This window comes from Pinus tabuliformis, chromosome 2_1 (genome assembly GCF_031772625.1).
Source record: "Pinus tabuliformis cultivar Carrire ecotype Pingquan chromosome 2_1, CPIR1, whole genome shotgun sequence".
Lineage (NCBI taxonomy): Eukaryota > Viridiplantae > Streptophyta > Pinopsida > Pinales > Pinaceae > Pinus > Pinus tabuliformis.
In genome coordinates, this window is record NC_142299.1 from 161557633 (window position 1) to 161576047 (window position 18415).

Genomic DNA, 18415 nt, shown 5'->3' on the forward strand with positions numbered 1-18415 from the left:
GCAGCTAGAAGGTTTCGAGACCTTTGATCATGATTCGCATGTGTGCCGCCTCAAGAGAGCATTGTACGAGCTAAAGCAAGCACCTCGTGCTTGGTACACCAGGATAGACAACTACTTCACTGGGTTGGGCTTCACAAAGAGTGAAGCGGATACGAACCTGTACCACGTCATGGTGGAAAGTAAGTTGTTGATCATCATACTTTATGTTGATGATCTCATATTGACTGGTGATGATTAGTTGATCGTGTCTTGCAAGGAGGACCTTGCAAGAGAATTCAAGATGAAAGACATGGGCCTCATGCATTACTTCTGTTAGGTTCCTATACCAATAGGAGTCATAATTTTTGAATGGTCGAGGTCAAATCTGTAATATGTACATACCTTTGCTTTTTGCAAATGTTTTCCATATTCAAATAATAAAAATAAAATAAATGTAAAGAGGGTATGTCCTAAAAGAAAAATCAAAGGACAAAAAGAATAAAAAATGTCAAAAAAGATGAAAAATGAACCCCAAGAAAAGAAAAGACCATGAAAGTGTGCAAGTCCAAATGCCACTACTATTAACTTTTCCACAAAAAAATAATGATTGTGTGCAATTTTTTATTCATGCCACAATCCATGGTAATCAAATAGTTTAATCTTGGTTATTCCATGTTCTAAATTTCATGCTTAGAGATAGAGAATAAAATCTGTCCAAACTGTTTAATCTTGGCAGATAAGTAAATAGGTAGAGTGAATAAAAGGAGCTCAACAGTTTAATCTAAGCCCTTGGATGTAATAAGGATAGATTTAGATAGATTTTTGTTGTAAAAGAAAATAATAATGGTTTGATAAGGGTTTGCTAGCTTAAGTGCACCCTAATAAAGAGTAGAAAAAATGGTAGGATGAGTAGATGGGTAAGTAGTTGCATGGTTGCAGAATTGTGATGATTGATTAGATAAAATCATGTCATTTACTCTCATCATCAAATTTCTAAGTATGGATGATAAATGAGCATTTACACAAAGTCAAGTGATTAATTTCCCCATCCATTTCACCCCTAATTTTAATAATTTCCCATAAGAAAAGTCAAAAGTGCTTAAAACCCTAAGTTGAAGGGGCTCAGAGCATTTCTCTGACTTCTAGAGGGACCGAACCCTCAGCCGAATAACTTATAGGTCCTAAGTACTAATATCCCCTTATGAAATTTCACCCCCCTCCACAATTCACTCATTTCCCCTAAAAAATCTATTTCCTAAGGTAAAACCACCATTTGCCTAGGGAAAGTAATCACCCATAAGTAAGCCTCTTTTTCACAAAAACCCACAAAAGCTCATTTAACCTAAGTTATAAGCTTTATTGTGAAAAGCAAATAAACTCAACATACATTATACTTAATGCACTTCGTTTTCCACTCTTATTTCATATTTACTTCTAACATTATTTATTAATTCCCAAAGAATCAACCCTTTCCCGTATATTTTATTAAAAACCCATATGTTAATATCCCACCCCAATGTTTGAAACATAAACTTATTAATAAACTGATTAATGGGAATTTAAAGTCGAGCCGCGACTAATTAATAACCATGACCCACCGCCAAAATAAAAGAGATTAATTAATCAATCAGTGATGAATTAATAATCTGTCCCTGCGAATGAAATCACTCCCGATGTCATTAAGCCTCCCTAACCCTTCATTAATTAATCCCTCCGTGCATTTAAAAGCCCGCCGGGCCCCTCCATTAAAGCTCACATCAAATCATTGCCTTGATCACCGTGCAATCTAACCCTTGTTGATCCAATGGTCGACACTCATATCAGGCAACCTCCAAAGGCCAACCTTTACTCGCTTGATATGGGTGGTTTTACTATTCACCTCGCTACCACGTGGCACTCGATGAATGGCATTGGGTGGCCTCCCCCCGAAACCACTTTATCCCAAAATGCGGTGCGATACGATCTTGCTTACAGCCTCCCGCTAAATGACAAAATGTCACATCCCCGCTTAACTCCAATTTCCTTTTCCCCGTGTACCCACCAAAATCATTGACTTTATGAATAAAACTAAAAAACTCATGGTTTTTGTTTTATCACGAAAAAAGAACACTCGGACCTCCATGAAAGCACCATACTACGTGCAACCATCAACTTACATCCAACTGCCAATTTGCCAAAGTTGCTGAAACTCTGCACCACGTTGCAGTCCCATGTGCTTCCAACAGATAGTGCACAGTCACCATTACTCCGTCAAAAAGCCGAAACCAAGTATTTATCCTAATTCGCTAAGAAACCCTGTTTTGTTCCACAACCTGGACTAAATTGCTTCCAATTCCTGAGTATTTTAGTAAGAAAAATTGCTTGGTGACTCCGAAATACCAGAATTAGACCAGTTTTTCCCAAAATTCACTAAAATCCCTTCACCCCCATCCTTGAATCCACAAGAACCAAGGAAGGATACCCCAATTGCATTAAATGTTATGCCCATTTCTACTCCTCATAAGGATTTAGACAATCTCCCACTAACAGATAAATATTTTCAGATTAAAGACACCTATGTCCAAGAGTCTCATTTGAAACTATTTTGCCAGTACATAGACTAGTTGCCAAACCATGCAGACTCCATTGGACTTTGGGAATTAGGTTTACCCAAGTACCAGTTCCCCAGAGTTCATATCTTCCCAGAGATCATCCATTACTGCCATATGAACTATAATCCCAGTCAAACGGCAATAGTGACCCCGGACCAATTTGTATTATTTACCATTACTACCGAGTCCATAAATGAAATGCTCCAGTTGCAGCCAATTCAAAACCTGACACCTCTTTCTATTGGAAATTTTCTAAATAGATTCCCTACACTCACCTCAATTAAACTTGTTAGGTTTTTCCAAACCTTCATTAGGGAAGACAAATAAATTCCAAAGGATCCTCCCCCTTACATGTGGACAATATTCTCTGACCTTGATAGAGACATCATAGAAATGATATCCAGTCTGTTAGGCCAAACCACAAGTGAATTTTTTGATGAAATTATTGTAGCGTTTACGTCTATCTACTCTCCTGGGTAGCCCCCAACCATCATGTTTGGCTATGCTAAGTTCATTGTTGACAAGATGCATGATCAATTTATGAGGTTTGATAATGAAAGAGTGTTTAAATACTCCTCATTTTTATATCATTTATTCCTGTATTATCAAGATGACAAATTCCAAATTACATTTCAAAAGCTTGATACCAAAGTCAACCCCAAGATTGGTAGTCTTTTGGACTTCATTGATTCACCTGTATGACTCCCAATATTCTTATACTGATTTCATAGACCTCTTTGTACACCCAGTGGCAACTATGCTATTAGGAAGCCCTCCCCCTAGAATGAGTGCAGATATCAGGAGGGTCCTTCAATTGTCAAAAAAATATAGATTAGGGGATTGGTACTTATACCAAAACCATACTGAAATCAGAATCTATGGATGTGAGTTGGCTCCCTACAAACTACCCAGATACCTCCCTATGAGATTGTTTGCTCTAGAGTACTACAGATAAATGATCAATTCAGATGAGGTGCACTTTGTAAAGGCCAAGAAGAAAGCTCAACTTAGGATGAAAGATCAGCTTAGCCAATTCATATGTAACAATAGGGAAGCAGGAAAGGTAGCAGAGGTGATCCTCCAAAGACTAAGACTGAAACAAATTTTTAACTGGAGATATGACCCTTTGGACTTCATTTGCAATAGGAGACAGAAGAATAGATTATATCCTTACATCCACCATAGAATCCCTGAAATGGAACGGTATGCTAATCAACTTGAATGGGTGGAAAACACTTTGGTGGACCAAGATAGCTCAAAAATTGTTGTTGATAATGTATTGATAGATTTAGATAGAATACTTGATTAAGATTCGTTTGTACAAGTGCCAGGGGAAACTCAATCTCAAAGGAAATCAAATGAACCCAGTGGGAAAATAGCATAAGAAGGGCCATCAGAGCAACTAGGGCCATCAGAGTAGCCAGAGGAATCTGAATAGCCTGAGATTTCAGAAGAACTTGCTCAACCAGAACAAATCATGAGCAATCTTCCTATTTTGTAGACTCCTCTAAATGAGGAAAGGAATCTAAAAATAGATAGAGAGGAGGCCACTCCTTCTAGTAGGCCTGTTGCCCAGACCTATGTCAAGAGGCAAAGGTTGAACCCATTTTCAGTACTGAGGAGATAGCAGGAACTACAGGAAGTAGGCAGAACACACCCTCTAGAGGTACACAAGAACTTTCCACCTCACAGGCTCAAATGTTGGAAAGGTAACAGAGCATGGAAGTATCCTCCTTTAGAGATGCAAGTGGCTAGATCCAACACTTAAAAGAGAAATACAAAGAAATCAAGCCCAGGAATGAAAGATTAAAGGCCAAAAGTTATTCACACTACTTGAATATGGCCCCAACAAATCAAACAAGGCTAATGTTAGCCTTTAACATAAATGAAGGTAAGATGCAGATGAGTTCCCTGAATCCAACTACACGACAACCTAGATCAATGGTAGATTATTTGAAAACAAACTTTGAAGTATTGGCAAATGAAATCTATCCTATTGTCCAAATTTAGCTACACAAGTAGACTGGTGAAATGGTTTACTCCACCTTGACCAGCAAGGCAATTGTAGCCCACCAATTCAAAAATTCGATGAATAATATATCAACACAATTGCAATTGGAGAAGGCCTCTTCATAGGCCAAGGACACTAGAATAAATTCCTTAGAGGACTTGGTCATAGAGCTGGGACATGATCCCAAAGATGTGAAAGATGCAGAAAAGCCTATCAAGAAGAATAACGATGACATAGCTGCACTAAAGAAGTAGCTCAAAATTCCTCCTCTACATCATCCTCGGACAGCTAAAGTGTTGGAAACTCAAAAGGAGGAAGAGCTTATGGACTTAGTCCTTAAGCTAAATGAACAATTAAAAGAGACAGAAAAGGAGCTAGATAACTTGATGCAGTCTAAACATAGTGAGTTGGCCACCACTCCCCAGACTGTAATTCCTACAGTCTCCACTGCAATACCCTCCACACTGGCTGTTGCCTTAGCACCCACAGTTCTACCAGCTACAACTTTGCGAGTAATAGGTACATCAACAGGCACAGGGGAAACTACAAGCACATGTACATCCACAGAACAAATAGTTGAATTGGTAAAGGCCATGGAGGAAATGAGCATCCAGGCCACCGAACTCAAGAAACTCAGAGAAAAAGTGTCAAATCTAGAGATTGACTGTAAACTTGCCCAGATACAACAAAAGGAAGAAGGTCAAAAGAACCAAAGAATGGTAGAAAGAATAAAAGTCCTTGAAAAGGACTTGACATTGCAAGAACCATGGGAGATATGAAGGATATTATTTGGGCCAACATCATTGATTCCATCAATGATGTTTGGCCTTCTATTCAAATTATTTTTGAACAGACTGAACTAGTAAAAGTAGCTACAAAAGGAGTCCACAAGACAAGAGAAGAGTTGGGAGATAAACCTGAAGAGGCCAATTTATTGGTCACATTTTTGAACAACAGAAATAGGTACCAACTTCATGAACTATAAATTGATGATAGAACAACAACCATCATTGAAATAAATAAGGTTCTCACCAAAAGGAACCTGATGCTCAATTTGGAGAAAAGGTGTCAAAGCATCCAAGAAGACATTGATAGTTTTATGACAAAGTATGTAATTTTGAGAGAAAAAGGACTTCCCAATCCTATGGTAATAAATGACAAGCTGATGACTCAAGAGGATTATATTGAAAGGCTAAATAAGCTGGCCAGAAACCAAGCAAGCACTTTAGGGGTAAAATCTTTACCCACTGGAAAGGTACTATATGACAGTCTTAAAAATTTGTTTTGTATAGAGCATGAGATAAAGCATTTGTTCACCAGCAAACCAAATTTTGCTAAGTATATAGAATCTAACGGGATATATAGGAAAATGATAAGGATGAAATTACTTGACAGTGAATGGTGGACAAAACTGACAGATTCACTGTAAAGTTACTGCAGTAAATCTACATGGTAAAACATGGCTACCAGGTAAAACGGGTAAGACAAAGTCAAAGCAGAACAGGTAAAGAGTATCAGTAGGTAGAAGATAAAAGTGATTCCAGCACACAACTATAAATAAATTTAAATATCCAAATCCGAATTGCAATAGCTAGCACAGTCATAATAAAATGGACAACAAGAAGGTAGTTCTCCATCTGTCTCTATCTTCGTGTTGAAGATATTTTTTTTTTCCTAGAATGATTCTCATCTTGTTATGAGATATTTTGTAACATATTTTGTATAAATACTTCATTATTTGAAGTAATTATGGTGGATTAAAATACATTTCTGTAGACGTTTATATTGAGCCGAGGAGCTATTGTACTCGAGACTGGACTCGTTTTGTTGGATATGAAATAAAGCTAAGGAAATTTCACTGGATTCTTGTGCACAGTTGGAAAAAATAAGTATTATCTATTCGTGTTTAAATATTGTTTTCTCTTCATGTTATGAATATTCATATGCGTTTCTTATAAAATCAGTAAGGTAAACAAGGAATGATATCTCAGAATTAGCTTAAATGCTCTCTGTTTTAACTGTTTACTTTCTATATTTTTTCTACTAAGCTACCTTGGTCTGGGAATTCTTAATTGCTCCCTTACTTCCCTAGTTTACCCCCTCTTTGGTCCATAGTAAAGGATTCTTCATTGCCCTTTTCCCTGGTTAGGACTACCTCATCCATTTGAACCTGCAGATTTGCTTTTGTTGTGTTAGCCTGCCTTGTGAACTCTTACCTTAGTAATTGATCAGATCCAGTTAAGCCCCTCTTGATTGACTCCATAGCCCAATGGCTTGAATACTTTATCTACCCATCTCTTTTATTAATTCCACCACCCAATCAAAACAAAACAATCATGAGCACTAATAACTAGCCTGAAATCTACCCAAAACAAAGTTAAATTATAAAGAGAGAGCCCTCTCTGGACTTAGGTTGGCTAGAACCTAAGTCTAAAAGATCAGGTTTGTGGTTACCTCAGACTCTTCCTTCTTTGATAACTTCTAGGGAAGACATCTGAGTGATAACATAGTGGTGACCATACTGGGGACTCAAACCCCCTGTCTTAATAAACCTTTGAGAAATTCAAATTTTTATTTTTAAGCATCTTAAAGGGTTTATTAGAAGTTATTCCAAAGTTCACAAAAAGAAAATAATTAGAAAAAACTCGAAATCTAGCTTCAGGGAGAACTCATTACACCAGGGCCAACCCTGATCCAAATCCTCCCCCTGTGTTTGACAATCCTAACCTTATTTTGAGAATAATCAGAAGACAGGAAAGTTCAATAAGCCCAAGACCTCTATTCATATCCAATTCCTACCCTGCTAAGTGGTTGTTCTTAGAAGACCTCCCTTTTGACGAGTATTTTGACAATTCCCTATTTAGGACTAAGTCTGAAAGTGAACCTGAGGACATAGTTCTAGATGCAGAATTCATAGCAAAACTTGAAGTTCAAAGAGAAAACTTGTCAATTGATTAGTACCTTATGAATTCCCCTCACTAATCTCTCACTTCTAAAAGAATCCCTGAACTTTCTGAAACTACTTCAACTTATTTTAGCTCACCATCATTTCCCCACACTTATGAAGATCATCCCTCATCTCCATTCAGACCTTCACTCGCCCACCAGCCTATCACTACCCTTCAAATACCCATTACCCTTGTTACTCCAATGCCCCCTATTGTCTCAAATCCTCTTGTTACCCCAACTCCTGTTCTCAATCCTATTCAACTTAGAGCTATGGCACTCATATATGCTCCTCTGATCATGCCTGCTCGTTAGGGTGTCTTACCAGCAGATTATCAGAGTAAAATTACCTTATTTGATGGCACTGGAACTTACATTGCATAATAGTAGACAAAGAAAATGACAGATTATTTTGAATTGCTTGAAATTGACATAGGAAATGTCCAAATGAGAATCTTTATCCAGACTCTAGCTGGAGAAGTGAGGACATGGTTTAGATATTTGCCTCCTAATAGTATATATAGTTTAGAAGTTCTTTACCAACAATTTTTACATAGGTGGGAGAAGAAAAAGAACCCCGTTCAAATTCTTTTTGAATATGAAAACCTTAAAAGGGGACCAAACGAAATTGTTTAGGACTACTATACTAGGTTTAACAATGTATATAATGCAATCCCACTTGACCTTAGGCCTCCACCTGGCTTAGCCCTGATTAAGTTTCTAGACGGAATTGACATAGATATGGCTTTTCAACTTAGAGAAAGGAATCCCCCTACACTTGAAGATATGCAAAGTGTAGTACTTAATGTAGAAGCTAATCTTCTATCCAAAAGGACTAGGGTTAGAAATGAGAGAAGAACACCCCTGAAAGACGAGACTTCACCCTTTGATAAAAAAAAATGGATGCTTTAGCTAAAGGAATGGAAAGGTTGATGGATAGAATATAATTCATTGAAAGGAAACCTCACTGGGATAGCCAACAGGCACCTCCAGTAAGGAATATGAACTTTAGGAAAAATTAGAACCAAAACACTAGTAAAATGGGCCTGATCAGAACATTAGACCACCTTTCCAAGAGAATTATGTTGAAACCTACCATTAAGAAGACCCTGAGCTAGACACCCAAATCAACTTAATGGGGTTAGATGAAGAAGACACTATTTTTCTGACTCAAGATGACCAAGAATTATACATGCTTCAACAATTATAGACTCAAACTGGATAATCTTTCGATTACAAGCAAGGGTATGACTCTGCTATTTTTGAAGTGCATAAATAGTACAATTTGAGGAGCAAAAAGAACACTGATGTTCCAGACCAAAACAAGAATCCAATACCTAATCAGCCTAAGAAAGTAAAAGCTGCAAATTAGAATCATATAGTTACAAAAACTTTGCAAATCCTTTCTAGAATAAGTCAAAATCCTCCCAGACCTATCATTGAAGATGTAACCAACGACCAACCTTCTAAAGAGAAACCCTCCACTTCAGTTCCCCTCAAGGAAATAGTGGAACAGTCTCTAGAAATTGTATTAGAAAGTCCAATTAAAAAGACTCCAAACACTAAAAAATATGAACAACCTACTCAGAGCCCTAGTGCTAAGATTTCAAATGTTCAAATAGACAAATCCCCTCTGCCTTTCAATTTGGGAGTAGAGGTGGCCAAACTCAAAATCTCAGTGCCTCTAACAGAATTGGTTAAACATGGAACTTACAGATCTCAAATAAGAAAATCTTTAAACTTTGTTGAAAATGAAGACTCTGTGAACCTATTTGATGATCAACCTGAGTTAATTTTCGGAACTGATGTTAATGGAAAACCAGTGGAAGGAGGGATACCACCCTTCTACATTAGCCTTAACATCCACAATAAAATCCTACATAATGCCATGCTAGACTCTGGAGCTTCACACAACCTTATGCCTAAATCTGTTATGGAGAAGTTAAACTTGGATATTACCAGACCCTACAAAGACCTCTTTTCCTTCGATTCAAGCCAAGTCAAGTGCCTAGGACTTATAAAATATCTGTGTGTTTCTTAGTCTAGTACCCTGCTAAGACCATTCTTATGGACACAGTTGTTGCTAATATACCACCCAAGTATGGTATGTTGTTGTCTAGATCTTGGGGGGGAAAACTCCAGGGATCTCTGCAACTAGACATGTCATATGCTACTATCTCAGTCTTTGGACACCCTAAGAAACTGTATAGAGAGACTCTGATGAAGTATGTAGTGAGTACATAGGAGAGGCCTCAAAACTTTCCTATATATTCAATGCATTATGATATCGATTCATTCAATCTTTATAATGCTGAGGCTAATCAAGAAAGTACTTCAGATAGCATTATATCAGAACCAAAAGAAATTACAGTAATAGAAGATAATCAAAATGTCCAAATTCATGAAATTTTGGATACTAAAGATGACCTAGATACTTTAGTCAAAGAAGATTTTATTCCCCCAGACAGTAAGAATTATGAACATGAAATTATTTGGCATCTTGAATTCAATGTGTCACTAAACAAACTAGGTGTAGGAGCAAGATTATGGATTTAAATCTTAGCAAATGATCATTCAGAGGGTCATGCCTACAGATTGAACTTTAAATGTACGAACAATACGGCCAAATATCAAGCACTTCTGTTAGGTCTGAAATTGGTCAAAAAGTTAGGAACCATAAGAGTCTCTATTATGGGAGATTCTGAGTTGGTAATAAAACAAATTAATGTTGTTTATATGACTAGGGATTCTAGGTTAGTATTTTATAGAGGAACAATTGTAGAAATACTAAATACTTTTTTACAAACCAAGCTTGTTGTTATTCCAAGAAAACACAATATGCAAACTCACAGTTTAGAGATGTTTGCTAGTACCTGCAAGTTGCCATTTTAGCCCAACCATCAGTACACTGCTGAGGTGAGGCATACACCTACTATTCCTGACAACTTAAAGAACTAGAAAGTGTTCGAAAATTATCAACAAATTAACAATTTTCTAACATTAGATGATGAATTTGTGAATATCAACATAGACACAGACATGACAATAGACTTTGATTACACTAGTGAAGCAGAAATTAACAAAGTAGAAGATGAAAAGATAGATAATTTCTATCCCACTAAGTTTACAAAATCAGATATTTGAAACCTAAAACAAATGGAAATTGATGAAGCAATTGATGAAGAATCTGAAGTCATCAATATTAAATACAATTTTTTTCCCAATGGATTAACTCCTTTGTACGACTTATTTGATTCAAACGATGTTCCTAAAAAGCCTAAAATGGAACCCTTAAAATCAGACATTGAGGAATGTAACATAGGCTCAGAAGAAGATCCCAAAATGATAAAACTTTCAAAGTCTTTACCTCCCAATGAAAAAGTGAAATACATAGAACTGCTAAAGGAATTCCAAGATGTTTTTGCCTAGAATTATGAGGACCTCAAGTCCTATGATACCAACATAATAAAACACACCATTCCATTAAAAGAAAACCAGAAGCCTTTTAGACAAAAGCTTAGAAGGATTAACCCCATTCTATTGCCTTCTATCAAAAAGGAGATCAAAAGAATGTATGAAGCTAAGATTATTGCACCAATTAGATTCTCAGACTGGGTTTCTAATTTGGTACCTACAAGAAAGAAAACTCGTGAAATTAGACTGTGTGTTGACCTTAGGAATTTGAACAAAGTTTCACTTAAGGATAACTACCCTCTTCCTAAGATGGATCACATATTACAGAAGGTAGTGAGCTCAACCAGAATCTCACTGCTAGATGGGTTTTCTAGTTCATTCCCTTCCGATTGAGCTGACATTCGTTACGGTCGTTCATTCCATTGAAATGATCTCCGCTTCAGATCCTAGTCCACCCAGATGATCAGGCAGAAACTGCATTCACTACTCCATGGGGCACTTTCATGTATGTGAAAATGAATTTTGGGTAAAAAACGCAAGGGCCACCTTTCAAAGAGCAATGGACATAACATTTTCTAAGGAAATCCATGACTTCCTGGTAATCTACCTAAGCAAGTGCTAGAAGATACCATCTCAAGGAGACACTTTACTTAACAGTAAGATGTCCTCGATATTTTATCTACCTTTTGGTATCAGAGCCCTGTAACGTTCCTAATGGTTGGTTTGATTAGATCTTTTTCTACTCTTGAACAACATGTTGTTACTGAAGTTGATTCTAGATCTCTTGAAAAGGAGATCGATTCTGAAAAGGAATTAGAGATAGTAGAAAATCCTCAAAGTTGGAATCCTCCAACTCTTCATGCAACCGATATCTATAAAACCCGTCTGTCTAATATCTTTCAGAAAAAGATTCTTTTAAAAGAAGTGGAAGTAAAAATCAAAGTCTCTGGTCCTTCTATTCAGATTGTTTCTCTCTCTTTGTTTAACAATGAAGAAATCAAAAAATTTCGACAATATGCAAAAGACAAAAAATAGTCCTATTTACATTTTAGAGGTATAAGGATAGGTTTGGCCCCTTTGTTTAGATATGGATTAAATACTCCATGCATTGCTAAAGTCTTTGATACCTGAAACCAAGGTTACGATCATGCTAGAATAAGTACTATTGTTGGCAACCTATCTACTGGATGTCAATATGGAATGATTTTTCCAGATTACTCTATTAGTCTTACTGACCCTCATCTGAAAGACTGTTGGAAACTTATGGTAGGAGTCCAAGGATTACAGACGGTTGATAGTAGTGAATTCCTATCTGTAATGATTCAAACATCATTTCAGCTAACTAATACATTACATCCGAAATTAAAACAACCAGTACTCAGAGATTGTGTGTCAGTTGGGTTAAATAATGCACAAGTAGAAGGAGTATCATATGATTCTATAGGTCTACCAAACGACTGGTATTTTCAATACAAGTCTTTAGCTGATGAAAAGAAACCAGGAAGCCTGACAAGAAGAGCCTCGTTGCAAGATGGAAAAATTAGAATACTTCAAGAAAATCCTTCTGTCCAGCGACCTATCATTCATCTGAGAAAATATGCATTACCAGTCTCTGACTCTATAGAATCCTCATCCCAAATAGCCAGCACTTCCAGTCAACCTATACTATCTTCAAATGAATTGTATATACCTGAAGTTAAGCCTTTTCTTGCTGTAAATAAAATGTTTAGAATTTCTAATTCCCAAATCGCCCCAGTTGAAGAATGGCAATTCGCCAATCGCTACTTTTTGAAAGGAGGCAAATGGCCCCCAAAGACTAAATTCTGCACTACTTTGTCTTCCTCAAAGCAACCTCCTACAAGAGTTGATTGTGCCCCTTTAGTTGAACACAGCTCCTCAAATACAAATGATCTAGATCAATTGTATCAAATTGGTAATTATATTACTACATGGTGTTCTTATGCTGAAAATGCCATAGATGATCTGGGTGCATAGAATGAACTCATTCTAGCCAATCTCAAGCTCTTACATGATGAACAACAAGAAGAAAGAGCTAAGAAAGAAGCCAGGATGCAGAAGAAAGAACGACGAAGAAAATCAAAAGCATCTCAGAGCTCAAGATTCACTATAGATATGTCGACCCCAAATTTTTGGGATCAAGAAGAAACAGAAGCTAGCACTTTTGAAACATCTTTCAGGCCAATGAAAATAGAGTCTATTCAAGGGAAGCCCAGAAAAACAAAAGTAGAAATTGTGACTCTTGAAAATGTAGCTTCTAAGTTCCTATATTTCATCATGCTATCAATCCGAAAGGCAAATTTTGTTAAAGAAGTCCAAAAGTATCCTAGGATAGAAGAAGATCTATTTGCTTCTAATTCTAGTGGTTATATTTTAGATTTGGATAGATCAACATATCTAGCTGAATCAATTAGAATATGGATTGGAGCTTTATACTAAATGCAAGTAACTGTAAAGTTCGATAATGTATCCATATTTGTTCTAGCAGAAAAGAGAATGGCTGGAATAGTTTATGACTGGTGGATTGGACCACTTGAGTCAGAATGGCAAGCAGTCGTTGCAGTAGGAATATCTACCCTAGAGGTACTACTGAAAACACAGTTTGTTCCCGAGCCAATAGATGAGAAAAATCAAATCACTATAGATATTGCTAGAATTGAGCTGAAAGATTTAAAATATCTTGAATCTTTTGGTCAAGATTTTATGGCCAAAGTTTACAAAGAAAATATTTCAAATGATTTAGTTCACAAAATTTCTTTTCTATCAAAACTACCAGAAAATCTAGGAGATCTGATTTCTAAAGATAGTGAGCTTCAAAGCAAATCTATTGATCAGATTTACTGGGTAGATCTTTTATTTATATGTCATGAGAAGGTTAAATATCTCTGTTGGCAAAAACAAGCTCCTAATGCTAATGATTTTTGTGTCGTTCTGCCCTAGATACCATTTAAGAAAAAGAGAAAGCATAAAAGGTATGGAAAATTCAAGACCAAGAAAATTGCAAATCCCAAACGACCTTTTAAAAATTTCAGGTTTCTGAAAAAGAGGAAATAGCCGAGAACCAAAAATAATTGTTGTTTCATATGTAAACAAGAAGGACATTATGCTCGTGCATGTCCAAAGAGCACATCCAGTAAGTTAAAAGCCTGTGTTGATATTGAAGAATTTTATGATGATTGGTTTGTTGTACAGTTAGAATAAGAACCATCATATCTATATATGTTAACTGATGCTTCTTTTTCAGAAGAATAAGAGTTAATCAGTTATGTTCAAAAAGTGAATATTTGCTATGATTTCTCTACTGATGAATCTTCAGTTGAAAACGACGAAGAACTTCACTACAGTAAAGAATTTGAGACCGATAGTTCTGAAACAAGTGAAACCGAATCTTTATGTTGGTCTCTACAGTCAGAGAAAGACAAAGGAAAGCAAGTAATCTCTCCACTTCCTTAGTTCAATTCTTTTTGCCCGTATAAGAAAAATTTTGAATAGACATCTTCAATGCCAGTTCTTGAATTCAACCTGGTAGCAGAACAACGTTTCTTAAAGAAAATGGCAAAAACACATAATCTTTTGTATATACCAGTCTCTGTGCAGGTTAAAAATAGTTGGATAGATCTTGATGCATTTATTGATACTAGGAGCTCAAACAATCTTACCAGACCGTCGTTATTAAATGGATTATGGAAACCTCTCCAAAAATCCTAATCTCAGAAACTGTCGGAGGTACAGTTAATCTTACCCACTATGTAGATAATGTGTCTTTAAAAGTAGGTGAGAAGATTGTAAAGATATCTGCTATACAACATTATGATCCATAAGCCAGTTTATTTTTAGGCATGCCATTTATAAATTCAGTATTACCAGTAAAAATTAGTGAAGATAAAGTTATCTTCAATTTCAAAAAGCAAGCTATCTCTGTTCCAAGATTAAAATTTGCAAAGTCAAAAATTCGAAGTGAAAGCTAGAAAAAGACCAGTACAAGAAAGCCAAAATTTGATTCAAAAGACTGGCAGGAAGTACTGCAAATTTATGAGAATAAAGAAGCTCTCAAAACAAAAAAGAAAGCAGCCATAGACCCCTAGTGGTCCCAAGAACAAATCTCTATATATCAGTGATTAGTCAAGAGCTGCTCAGAAGATCCCCAGAAGTTTTGGGAAAAAGAGAGCCCTAGGCAAGAGATTGTAACAATGCATGACAATGGAGTAAAAGGTAAGTTAATTCCTTGCACTCCCTCAGATGAACAAGAGATCAAGAAACAAATTGAAGAATTGTTAAAATTGAGATTAATTGAACCTAGTGTTTCTCATTATTCATGTTCTGCATTCTTGGTTCGGAATCATTCTGAAATAGTTCGAGGTAAAGCAAGAATGGTGATCAATTATAAACCATTGAATGCAATCACTCAAAGTTTTCATTAACCATTACGTCGTCAAGAAGTAATAATGCAGAAGATTAATAAAAGTAAAATCTTCAGTAAATTTGATATGAAATCTGGTTATTACGAGATTCAGATTGAAGAAGAAGACAGGCACAAGACAACATTCACATGCCCTGCAAGATTTTATCAATGGAAAGTTGTTCCATTTGGATTAAAGAATTCTCCTGCTTTCTTCTAGAAAATGATGGATTTTATCTTCGGTAAGTATGATTTTATCATAACTTACATTGATGATATTTTAGTTCACAACCCAGATTTACAAACACATTTGGCTCATCTAGAAATATTTTTTCAAGAAGTTCAAGCTCACGGTATTGTCCTCTCAGAAAAGAAAATGGTGTTATTTCAAAATGATATCGATTTCCTTGGGACTCATGTAATAGATGGACATATACAAATGCAACCTCATGTTCTTAAAAAGCTTTTTGAGCTCCCTGATGAACTTAAAGACACCAAAATGATTCAGATATTTTTGGGCATTTTAAATTAAATCCATAAATATATTCCCAGGCTATCTGAAAAAACTGCTCCTATCAGAAAATGTTTGAAATCGGGATGGTCTAGTCAAGCAACTGCAGTAGTCAAAAATCTCAAAGAAGAATGTAAATCCCTTCCAAAATTGCAGCCCCCAGGAGATGGATTGCTAATCCTACAAACAGATGCCTCTGATGAATTTTGGGCAGCTGTTCTTTTTTAAAAAAGGGAGGAGAATAAAGAAGAAGAACTATGCGCCTATGCATCAGGAGAATTTCTCCCCAATCAGAAAAATTATTTTGCTGCTGAAAAAGAAACTCTTGCAATATTTAATGGCATTCAGAAATTTGAATTATATCTTGCGCCAAGAAAATTCTTGATTAGGACTGACTCAATGAATTTTAAATATTTTTTGTTAGCAAAATTATCAAGACAAATGGCAAAAGGAAGATTATTAGCATGGCAAATCTGGTTCCAACAATATGATTTTGATGTAGAATGGATTCCTGGAAATTCTAACTATATTGCTGATGCTCTTACCAGGGAAATGAATAAAGCTCATAGAATTGGCCGCAACAAAAAAGAAGTCAAAGGAAGCATTTTTGATATTCTAGATCAGCAAGATAATTTTGTCACTCTGGAAAAAAGATTCAAAATTCTTGAAAAACATGTTGAAGATCTTTGTCTTGAAATAAAGAAGGAAGTTGGACTCAAGCTTCGAAGAAACTAGTGGATTCAGAAATTTGAAGCCTAGCAATCAAAGAATATTGGCATGCTTCTTGGATTGGATCCTGAATTGGTAAAAGAATACTCTTTACCAAATATGAAAGTCAAATTATATTTCAGAACTCTTGATGATCTATGGTCCATACAGTGTACATATTCTATGATCTGGGTTTTACAGATTTTAAATTATTATTAGATGATTGGTTGTATTGATTTCATACTTGAAATCTTTACAAGTGCTAAGATGATGGACATTGATGATATTAATATCAAGATAGAATTTGGAAAGTTTTTACAGTCCTTAAGAATCCCAGATCTATTTGAAGAGTTCGAAGCATCATATTTACAAAGAAGAGATGTAGATTATATGCACTCAGATACCTTTCCTCAGTATGAAATCTTTGAGCCATTTGCTGATTGGGAAATCAAGGACGGATATTGCAAGAAGAAATAGGTTGAAAGACAATCCCAATGTGTAGGAAGAACTCTGCAGTATATCAAAATCTTTTCGACACCATGGTATTTTCAAATCCAAAAATCAGAAATGCTATTGATCCAAATCATTTTTCACAGGGTTTTGAAAACCAATTTTCAAAAAGTTCCGCCTTGTAGAAAACAAAGATGAAGTGAATAGAGTCTTGGGATGGTTAAAATAATTTCCCATGCAAAAGTTAGTTGAAAAATTCCACATCATTAAAAAACTGACAGAATTACAAGGGAAGCATCCTGTTTTAAAATTTTCTGTGAACCAAAAATCCTTAATCACAGTTGGAGTAAGTTCAAGAAACTAGATAACAGACACTATATGTTTGATCGTCTTGTTACTATCAACCAGCGTATGCACAACATTCAATTTTGAGTTTGGATGGCAAGAAAAAGAAGGCGTAAGTGATCACTGCAAAATATGCGTACAAAACACAATAGAAACAGCAACCAGCATGTTCCAGATATTCAAATGGGAAGTATTGGATGGGATAGATCTACCAGTACAACAGATGACAACCTTCTCAAAAGCTCATAAAGATTCCTTTTTGTACATAAAGATAAATCCTACGTCTTATATCAGTAGATGGAGGAAAAGATATGACCCATTCAAGTTACCCTACCAAAGCCATCATGCCTATAAAGATCGAATAAAGTTGGAAGTTGGACAGTCCTCTAAAGCAGCTACAGCATCTACAGCAACAACATCTTCAAAAGGAAAGGACATTTTATTTTTATATGTGTACCAAGATGCTCAAGACCCCACCAAGTCGGACTATGAAGAAAAATATATAAAGATAATGGAGGAAGCATGTCTGCAAAAGAATCAATCTTCTGATGAATTCGATGATTATGACTCAAACCGCAGCCCTATGGGACCATGGTGATAGTCCTTAGATTCCTTGTAAATAGTGGAAAGTTTGAATTATTGTACTGAGTGTTCTTTTGAATTATTGTACTGGAATATTGAGTAGACACCATCGGACTATGGAAATGCCAACAAGACCCTCAATTATTTACACGTTGTGTCATGTCTAGGTAAAAGTAGATTCTTTAGGAAGTTTATAAAATGAGAAATCGGCAGAAGAGAAGCCCATATTGTTGGACTGAGTGCTTCTAAACTCTGAGATTTCTTGTTTCATCTTGTAATGCTCTGTAAGTTTTCCTTTCGAGTTAATAAAAGCTTCATGCACCTTTTCACTCTAATTTGAGTTGTTCACTTGATATCTTCTTCTAATTATCAGTAAGGCTACAAGGGAGGAATTCATAAAGCTACTGAGAGAAGTGCCCGAGGAGAGGCCGAGTTGCAGTAGACGTGCATAGAAATTGCTA

General features: G+C 36.1%; 1 protein-coding gene across 1 annotated transcript in view; it reads right to left on the minus strand.

Moving 5' to 3' along the window:
• LOC149199225 (uncharacterized protein At4g15970-like) overlaps positions 1-18415 on the minus strand; it is a 67613-nt gene that overhangs the window by 22289 nt on the left and 26909 nt on the right. The window contains exon 3 of the mRNA XM_089400495.1: positions 5021-5124. Coding sequence (XP_089256621.1) covers positions 5021-5124 — 104 coding nt within the window. The remainder of the gene's footprint in view (positions 1-5020; positions 5125-18415) is intronic.